The 10,684-nt window shown below is 35.1% G+C and overlaps 1 protein-coding gene across 1 annotated transcript in view; it reads left to right on the top strand.

Moving 5' to 3' along the window:
• LOC107583133 (synembryn-A-like) overlaps positions 1–9,979 on the top strand; it is a 16,067-nt gene extending 6,088 nt beyond the window's left edge. The window contains exons 3-11 of the mRNA XM_016269246.1: positions 4,026–4,216; positions 4,677–4,680; positions 4,765–4,895; positions 5,201–5,351; positions 7,449–7,544; positions 7,629–7,773; positions 8,678–8,822; positions 8,890–9,009; positions 9,122–9,979. Coding sequence (XP_016124732.1) covers positions 4,026–4,216; positions 4,677–4,680; positions 4,765–4,895; positions 5,201–5,351; positions 7,449–7,544; positions 7,629–7,773; positions 8,678–8,822; positions 8,890–9,009; positions 9,122–9,257 — 1,119 coding nt within the window. The 3' untranslated portion in view covers positions 9,258–9,979. The remainder of the gene's footprint in view (positions 1–4,025; positions 4,217–4,676; positions 4,681–4,764; positions 4,896–5,200; positions 5,352–7,448; positions 7,545–7,628; positions 7,774–8,677; positions 8,823–8,889; positions 9,010–9,121) is intronic.
• The last annotated feature ends 705 nt before the right edge of the window (positions 9,980–10,684 follow it).

A 10,684-nucleotide genomic window follows, 5' to 3' on the forward strand; every position in this document is an offset into this window, starting at 1 on the left:
GATTAAAAGCGAAATGTTTTCATTTCGGTTCGTTCTTAGCAAAAAAAAATTTTTCCGTTCAGGTTATGCAGAGCGAAATAAGAACGGTGCTGCATTTAGAAAGAATTCTTTTTAACTTTGCTATTATTCTTGAATTTTCAAACTGCTAACACTTTGCACTTTGCCGTTTCGAATTATGTAAGTAACTTAAAATGTTATTGTGTGTTTGTCATTTTAACATTTTTATCTATAGGCTTATACAGCAAAACTACAGAGCTTCCAGTAGGTTATTTTACGGAGCTGTAAACACGGGAAACTCCGACCGCATGCAATCTTTTGAAAAATTTGAAATGTATGCTGGTTTCCACAAAAAATATTGTGCAGCACGACTGTTTTCAACATTAATAATAATCAGAAATGTTTCTTGAGCAGCAAATCAGCATATTAGAATGATTTCTGAAGATCATGTGACACTGAAGCAATCTTTGACGAACACCCAATTCATATATCAAACTAGGCTATATGTTATTAAATTGTACAAAGGCTATATATCAGATTATTTTATTTACAAGTGTCATGTTTGTGTTTATCCCGTTTTTTCCCCCGTTGCATCTGAAAATTACTTTCAGAAACATTTTTTTTTTCAAAGCAGACCCCCCCACCAAAAACAATAAGTGCGGCCCCCCAATAAATTGTGCCTGCCCCCTCACTTTGTGCACTCTGGCGCCGACCCTGTTTTGCAGTGAAACAAATGAGATCTTTATCTGTATGCTGTCTCATTCCATTTGCATTGTTTACACCAGTAATATTTTCCCATTTGAGTACGTGATGTTGGAAGTAGTGGTCGATCAATACAAGTCTATGGCCAATGCTAATATATAGACCAGTGGTTCTGATGGGTCACGATGGGTTGAGGAAAGCAGAGAAAAATCAATGCTTCATGCAAACAAAAAATGTTAGTCATAAATTCATATAAAAATAGGATATCTTTTAAAAAGGAGTAGAGAATGCAAGACTTTTGTTGCAGATTTGGCTATTACCATTTTTCACTATCATCCCGTTATTCTTTTAGTGTTAATTTTAGTGTTCAGTTCTATGGTTACTCTGGTCATCAGAGTTCCCAAGTATGCTTATAATACGCAACTTTGGGCTTCAACAGCAATATACCACTTTACATAAAGCACTACTACAGTAAATCACATTTGCACTGAGATGTATAGACCTTTTTTGATGCCAAGGACCCCTTAAACATGATAACCGGCTTGCAAAGAACTCTCTTTTTCTTTATACTGTGTGAGGAAAAATAGTAAGTGTGATATTATAAAGACAATTTTTGTTGCTATTTAAAAACGAAATAAGCTTTTCATTTGTACTAAAGCCAAAAGTAATCATTAAAATATTATCTGGAAAATATTAGTTGAATTTAAAATAATGTACCAAAAATTAGTTTTTCTATAATTCTGTTGTGCTAACTATTATTATACTATTTATTTTCACGTAGCGTCAATGTTTTTGTAAATATGCGGTCAGATACATTTTAGAACTTTTATCATTAATTAAGAAACCTTGGTTTAGTACAGATACGTTTTAGTACTGGTAGAGTATGATTTTGGACATGATTTCTATCACGAGGATATTGGAATCTCTGTGGAATTTTTGTGACTCCTCGTGCCTCAACTCGGTTCTGACCAAATCTTAGATTGTCTGATTCGGTCTGATATCCTACACCAAGGACCCCTTAAACATGATAACCGGCTTGCAAAGAACTCTCTTTTTCTTTATACTGTGTGAGGAAAAATAGTAAGTGTGATATTATAAAGACAATTTTTGTTGCTATTTAAAAACGAAATAAGCTTTTCATTTGTACTAAAGCCAAAAGTAATCATTAAAATATTATCTGGAAAATATTAGTTGAATTTAAAATAATGTACCAAAAATTAGTTTTTCTATAATTCTGTTGTGCTAACTATTATTATACTATTTATTTTCACGTAGCGTCAATGTTTTTGTAAATATGCGGTCAGATACATTTTAGAACTTTTATCATTAATTAAGAAACCTTGGTTTAGTACAGATACGTTTTAGTACTAATTTTGCATGTTTTTTGCTTTTGCAAAGATGGGAACATGGAAGTTTCTGTAACATTCTGTAATATTCTAGTGCTTTCTGGAACATCCCTGAACATTGTGGGACTAGTCACAAAATAAAGAAATGATCTAGCATACACGTCTGAAGTTTTGGATAACTCACTTTTGGTAACTGTTGTTGCTAGCGCAGTATTATGCATGTACCATGTCATTTTTATGCATGAGTAATAACAGATTAGCTTGTAAGACGATTTTTTCACTCCAAAATTTGATCCAAATCACAAATGGAAAACCCCTGGTATTGACTATAACACTATAATGCTGCTATTTTTGGTGGAAGACCATTTTTGTTGCTCTTTTCATTTAAAACATGCATAATTATCATTTCATTTATACTAAATGCGAAAGAAATTATTCATATATTGTCTGGAAAATATTTGTATAAATTCTAAATAATTTTTAGTACATAATTGTTTCCATAGCATTTCACAATAAAACTGCAGGCCCCACTTTGGAAACCCCTGGTAAAGACTGTAACCCCATAATGCTGCTATATTTGGTTATCACCGTGTGGTGTCATAGATGGGTTTCAAACAGATCTCGTTTTGTTCATTGCTTGACTGGGCTATGTAAGGACGTGTCACAGTTGGAGGTCTTGGCAGTGAAACACAGTCAGGGAGAATTTGAGGAGTTGTCAGTCTTCCACCCGTGTATATAGCGAGCTGTCTACTCTAACAATAATGAATGATCCCTCTCAGGAACTCCAGGTGTCTATTTCTACAACACCCAGTGTGATTCATTAAATTACCTTGGGAAATATGGACATAATGTTGTTATGTTGCTACTCTAGCATAAACAGGTCTCAAGTGTGTTTTTAAAACATGAATTCAAAGCTGAAAGTTTTTAACCACTGAATCGCAGGAAAATAACACTCAAGAGATTCTCTCACGTAGCCTCAGTTGGTGGGTTTCTCAATTGGTCTGTTCTGATTGAATTTTCATGTCTTTTTATAATCGATGTATTTATATGTAATGTATTTTTAAATATGTTGTATATTTGTAATTTTTATTGATTTTTATCTTTTTATATCTATTTATGTATTTTATATTTAAAATCTAAAATATCTGCACCACCCTTCAAATGTGTAGTCAGTCAGGATTTTTTTTTTTTCTTTTTTTTTTTTTTAAAGAAAGAGAGAAATACTTTTTTATTCAGCAAGGAAGCATTGAATTGACCAAAGGTCTCAGTAAATACATTTATAATGTTATAAAAGAATTCTGTTTTAAATTTCTGTTCGTTTGAACTTTCTATTCGTCAAAGAATTCTGAAAAAAAATAAAAATGTTTACACAAAAACATTAAGCAGCACAATTGTTTACTACATTAATAATACTAAGATGTGTTTCTTGAGCATTACCTCAGGGTAATAGAGTGATTTCTGAAAGTGATTTCTGAAGGTTTGAATGATTTCAGCTCTGCCATCACAGAAATAAATTACATTTTAAAATATATTAAAATAGACAACAGTTAGTTTAAATTGTAATAATATTTCACCATTTTGCAGTTTTTACTGTATTTTTGGTCAAATAAATGCAGCCTTATATAAGAGGCTTCTTTCTAAAACAAAAACAAAAAAATCACTAAACCCAAACTTTGAAATTGTAATGTATGTTTCAGAATTTGTAATATTTTTATTTTTTTATTATTTTTTGTAATTATAATTTTTACACACACACAGACACACACATGCATATATATAATTTACATTTTAAATAAATTTAAAAAAAAATTAAAAAGTACTTTTTAAGCAGTAAAAACAAAAAACCGTTGGTGCACAAATTTGATACTGTCCATTGTAAAATCTAGATTTTAAAGCAAAGCCATTTGAGAACCGCTGACTCAAGTGATGGTGTTGATGGTTGCTGCTGTTCACTGTATCTCTCTCTCTCTCGTCTCTCAGCGTCTGGGCGAGTTAGTGCTGGGCTTCCTGGAGAGAGACCTCCAGCCGTCCTGTCAGCTGGCCTGCTTGGAAACCATCCGCATCCTGTCCCGTGACAAGAAGAGCCTGGCTCCCTTTGCCACCCGCCACGCCATGCAGATCCTGATCCGACATGCTGGCCTTGGTCAGGGTGATTTTAATTTGCTGACTTGGTACTCAATAAATATTTCATTTATTATGCATGTTCAATGCTAACAAATATGATGGCCAGTTTTATGAATAAAGGCTGATGCATATTTCATACTTTTCAAATATGGCATAAAAAAGATTATAATGTTTAAACTTGAAAAAATAAGATGATTCCATTATCTGCCTATTAAGACTGATGCAATAAATAAATAATGTAAAAAAAAATAAAAAATGTAGAAAATAAACCAATACTGATATTTGGGGGTTGTGCATTCCTTGCTGCAGATTAAATGTGTAATTTTGTTGGCTGCTTCTTAATATTGTGATAAGATAAGTTATTTTTCATTTTCGAAATTTCTCCTAATCCCACAAAAGCGTAAATTTCATTCTCACATTTTGCTGAATAAGGATTACACACCTGCAGAAATTAGATTTGTTCTCTCAGTGTAAATAACAGTTTTTTTATTTAATTAGTTTAATTAGTGAGGCAGATCTAATGTGGTTTCATGGGACATTGTGCTGGTGTGTGTGTGTGTGTGTGTGTGTGTGTGTGTGTGTGTGCGCGCACACGCATGTGTGTGGGTGTGCGTGTCTGTGTGTGTTGCAGGAGGAAGCAGCCACTTACAGACACCTGGGTGCCATACTGAGACACTGCATCATGAGCACCTCAGAGGGAGAAGAGCGCACAGAGGAGATGCACAGGTACACACACACAAACACACACACTCTCTCACACACACACACACACACACAGAGGGGCAGAAGATCTAGATGCACAGAGGTTTATTAAGGCAAGGATACAGTTTCTCAATAATGCATTAAAGTGCACAACCAAATCATGTAAAGTTGTTTGAGACAGTGACACACTGGCACAGATTCTCACCATGTGTCTTGCTCTGATTTGTAGAGTTTGGTAACAAATTAGAGTAGATCCACAGGGATCTCCGTCCCAATTAATTAGTTGATTTGTAAAAGGAAAGCAAATTTGATGTGAATTTGTTTTACAGCCACACGGTGAACCTTCTGGGGAACCTGCCGCTTCTGTGTCTTGACGTCTTGTTGATGCCTAAAGTCCAGCAGGGCTCTATCGAGTACATGGGCGTCAACATGGACGCCGTCAAGGTGCTGGTGGAGTTTATGGAGAAAATACTCGACCGGGTGAGCAATGCAATACTTCTGTTGTGCAAAAGTGTACTGTTAATATTTCAAAACATCCCTTAAAAAGGTTAAAACACAATAAAACGTTCCATAGACTGTATAAAAACATGGACGTAGTGTCCGTGACGTCACCCGTAGGTTTCTGAAGAGCATTTTTGAAGCCCAAAGTGGGCGGAGCCGGCTGTCGCCATCTTGGCAGCGCGTCACTCCTGGATAATCAAAAATGGGCAAAGAGGCGGGATGTGGGTGGAGCTGGTTGCTGAAACCACGCCCGCCTAGCTCGAAGGTGCAATCCACCTGTCGCTCAAGTGGCCACACCCTTAATTATACATAACTTTAAGGCTTACGATAATATAAACGGATGAGTTATAAAAAAATTCACCCCCCCTCACAGTTGTCATGAAGGACAAATTAGCTATATAGACCTAAACCACTTTTTGTACCAGGCTGTAAACATTTTTTCTGCTGTAAAGTTGGGCATTTTAACACGGGGCGTCTATGGGATTGACTCCCTTTTGGAGCCTGTCTCTAGCGGCCAGTCGATGAATTGCAGTTTAAGTCACTTCCGTGTTGGTTTCAAGAGAAAGGTTGCTGCTTGGAACGTTCACATTTCTTCCAGTGGTGGGTGGCCACAGTGAAATCTCATTGGTCCGAAATCACACTTCACAATCACACTAAACATCATTTTTGTTTGTCTTTGTAAATATACAAATCATACATAGAAATACACATTTTGTGAGTTGTTATTTACATATTTATTTTAAAAAATTATCTATTTTCCAACAAAAATTTTTTTAAAGTTACAAAATAGAAATTACTTTACATTCATTTATAATTAATTTACAGATTATACAACTTTTATAAGTACATCCGACCTTACCCAGATTCATATAGTTTACTCATTTAAAAGCGATATATACTTAATAGCAAATATAAACTTGATTAAGTATTATATACTACTGTACATCCAACTTTAAACCTACATACAGTACATTCATGGAAAGCTATATATATATACAGTATATATATACACACACACACACACATACATACAAATATGTAATATATAAAAGTTTAACATATAATTATGTCCAACTTTATCCGCATACAGTACACTCATGTAAAACGATATGTACTATACTGTATAACAAATCTAAACTGCTTCATTATGTCTTTTTATATATCATTGCCTACAATAAAAAAGCTCTGCGAATGGATCCGCAAGTCTCACGTCTCGTCAGCCCCGTAACATAACCAGCATATGCTGTTTTTTTCAACAGGGTAATCTGCTAAATGTGACTATAAGGCATTAATATATCAAGATATAATAAACATTGACTTCATGATTTTCTATAAAGCTGCTTTGAAACAATTTGTATTGTGAATACAAATAAAATTGGACTGGAATTTTGCTGTTGTACCTGGTTAGGTTGAGGTGAAACACCTGCGATGAAGTTATTTTTGTTCTTTCTTTTCTGGGAGCTGCTCTACACCTGTTTGTGCTGGTTGTGTTGTTATTGTTTTTGTGCTGGGTGTGAAGGGAACGACCAGCATAAACCAGCAAAAGGACCAGCATAAACCAGCAAAAGGACCAGCATAAACCAGCAAAAGGACCAGCATAAACCAGCAAAAGGACCAGTCATGTGCTGGCAAACGACCAGCATAAACCAGCAAAGGACCAGCATAAACCAGCATCAAAACATACTTAACCAGCATATGCTGTTTTTTTCAACAGGGTAATCTGCTAAATGTTACTATAAGGCATTAATATATCAAGATATAATAAACATTGACTTCATGATTTTCTATAAAGCTGCTTTGAAACAATTTGTATTGTGAATACAAATAAAATTGGACTGGAATTTTGCTGTGTTGTACCTGGTTAGGTTGAGGTGAAACACCTGCGATGAAGTTATTTTTGTTCTTTCTTTTCTGGGAGCTGCTCTACACCTGTTTGTGCTGGTTGTGTTGTTATTGTTTTTGTGCTGGGTGTGAAGGGAATGCTTTGAGGGATTTCTACACCAGGACACATCTGGAGCTCCAGTGTACAACTATTTAACTGCTCACCATCTCAACTTGTTGACGTTGTGTTTCCAGGGAAACAAGCTGAAAGAAACACTGCTGCCCTCATTAAATCTACTAACGGAAAGCGCTCGCATCCACAGAGAGACCAGGAAGTTTTTACGAATTAAGGTGAGATTGGTTAAAAACTTGATTGTGAACTTGAGAGATGTTTTCTTTTTGGTAATGAAAGTGTATGTTTGTGTGTCTACACAGGTGCTTCCACCATTACGAGATGTCAAAAACAGACCTGAGGTCGGGCACGCTCTACGGAACAAGCTAGTCCGTCTAATGACACACATAGACACGGATGTGAAGCACTGTGCGGCTGAGTTCCTGTTTGTGCTGTGCAAGGAGAGTGGTACGTTACATTATCATTAAAATACACTAAATCACTGGAATATTGAGATCACACATTGAAAAAATTTTGCAAAATTATTGTAAAAAAAAAAATCCTGTGTATTTTGTTTTTTTGTTTTTTTTAGAGCAAAATGTTTTAGGAACACCAGTACATTTCTGTAATATATTTCTTTACTATAGTTTGGAAAATGCAATTTTATGTGAATTTAATGCAATTTTAAATTAAGAATAAATTATGTATTCTAGTAGTGACTGCAATTGATAATCACCCTCACATATTAACATCTTATTAAAAAAAGTGATTAACCTACATAAACTTTCAAAAGTTTAGGATTGGTTAGATTTTTTTTATTTAAAAATAAATTCCAATCACCAAAGCTGTATTTATTTGATCAAAAGTCAGTAATACAGTAATATTGTGAAATATTCTTACAATTTAAAAACAAAAAAAAAACTTTTTTTATTTTAATTTATTTTCAAATATAATTTATTCCTGTGACTCAAAGCTGAAATTTCAGCATCATTACTCCAGTCTTCAGTGTCAAATAATCCTTCAGAAATCATTCTAATATGCTGATTTGGTGTTCAAAAAGCATTTCTCATTATTTATTGATGTTGAAAACAGTTGTTCATATTTTTTGTGGAAACTGTGATACATTTTGTTTCAGGATTATTTGATGAATAGCAAGTTTGAAAGAACAGCATTTATTTGAAACCAGATTTTTGTAACATTATAAATGTCTGTACTGTCATTTTTTATTATTAATTTAATGCGTCCTTGCTGAATACATTTTTTTTTTTTTTTTTAAATCTCACTTTTGATCAGTAGTGTATATATAGATTTAGCCAAAAGTTGAAGAGACAATCTTTTGTAATAAAATAATTTATTCTTTTCTGTCTATCAGTTTCCAGGTTTATCAAGTACACAGGTTATGGTAACGCAGCAGGGCTGCTGGCCGCTCGGGGACTGATGAGAGGCGGCCGAGACCCTGGACATTACTCAGAAGACGAAGACAGCGATACCGAGGAGTACAGAGAGGCAAAACCTAAGTACGTCATTGTCAGAAACCATAAAAGCCGCCTGTAAGTTAGAAAAATATTTTTTTGTCTTGTACAGCATCAATCCAGTGACCGGCCGTGTAGAGGAGGAGCAGCCTAACCCTATGGAGGGAATGACTGAAGAACAGAAAGAATACGAAGCCATGAAACTGGTCAACATGTTCGATAAACTCTCCAGGTAATAAAGTGACTTCAGGAAGCCCAAAGCTTACAAGCAACGATGCTCTCATTGTGCTTTCAAAATAGTATGACGTCAGCTGTAAGTAACCACTAACATGCTTTTCTTTCAGGGAGCAGCTGATCCAGCCAATGAAAATCGGAGCTGATGGTAAAATGACTTCATTGGAGCCACAAGAGCTTCATTATTTAGCCAGCCAACAGTTCGGAGAGTCCAATAATTCCGACAGCGACAGTGACACAAACTAATTCTCCTGAAATGAGTCTTGAGTCTTTTAACAGGAAGGATAGGATTGTTTATTTAATTCTAATCGAAAGCAGAAGCTTATGGTGAGGCATATAAAAGAATTGAATCGTTTGACACTCGAAGATTGAAATGCTTTGTTTTTATTCCAAAGGAAAACACTTGGTGATTGTTATTTCGTAATTCAGGTTTATTGTATTGGCCTGTCTTTTCTGTACAATGACAATGGTAATATTTTCTGTACAATGACAATGAAAACAAGGCTTGGTTGCACAGTGCTAGTTTATTCATATAGCAGGATTCATGTAATGGAACTCCAAGTTATACATCACAGATTTTATTTTTCATTTAGAACGTGGTCCGAGAAGAAAACAAATGTGACACTGGGTGATGACAGTGACGGAGCCTTGATATTTATTTATTCATTCATTCGTTTGGTTTCAGGATGAGCTGAGATTTTTAAGTTACAATAAATATCTAGTTTATGAGATGTGATCATTTATGAGGAACGACAGTTCAGCATTTTTTTGTTTTACCCAGGAGCATATAAAGCCTCCTGTGATCAACTTTTCTTTTGTTCTGTGTGGTAAAAGGATGAATTACTGTATATTGTTGTTGGTGGCCCGTGTAGTTATGTGTGAATGACTGAAGGGAATGTTGAATCATTTATATCACATTATGTTTAAAGAAATTTATTGTGAGATGATAATAAAAGAGCTGAATTTGTCATTGTCTCTCATTTGAGATGTTTTATACACCTACATTTGTTAAAGGGGTGGTTGATTGCGATTTCACTTTTTTAATGTTAGTTAGTGTGTAATGTTGCTGTTTGATCATAAACAATATCTGCAAAGTTATGAAGCTGAAAGTTCAATGCAAACAGAGATATCGTCTTTTAACATTCTGGCAGTTGAATGCCTACAAAAACGGCTGGTAGGGACTACAACAAGTTACTTCCTGGGTTTGTGACGTAACAAATCCTGATAAACCCCGCCCTCGGAAAAAGGCTGCAAAGGGGGCGAGGCCATGCTGTGCTCCTTTAGAGAAGAGGAAGAGAAAACTAGAGGTGCACGTAAAAATCTATTCATATATGAATCGCTTTTCTGTCTTCTAACATTCTAATGGATTCACAAGTTTCAAAATCAATGTTCGAAAGAAGTGTTCTTAATACTGTTCCTCGCGTCCCCTGCTCTGCACACGCTCTGCATCTCTCTCTCTCTCGCTCTCTCTCTCATTCAGCTCAGCTCCAACAATGAACTGTTCCAATTATACACTTATTTTCACATAGCTTTGAGAAGCGTTAAACATGGACGCGCGTGCAGTTGCCGTACTGTATTAAAGCTTTAATCAGGATAAAACCGTATATTAAAAGCTAACATAAGCAGTAGCATTTACAAATAACAGCATATCTAAAAGTATGAGACAACAACAA

The sequence above is a fragment of the Sinocyclocheilus grahami genome, unplaced genomic scaffold, assembly GCF_001515645.1.
Source record: "Sinocyclocheilus grahami isolate Dianchi unplaced genomic scaffold, SAMN03320097.WGS_v1.1 scaffold50.1, whole genome shotgun sequence".
NCBI lineage: Eukaryota > Metazoa > Chordata > Actinopteri > Cypriniformes > Cyprinidae > Sinocyclocheilus > Sinocyclocheilus grahami.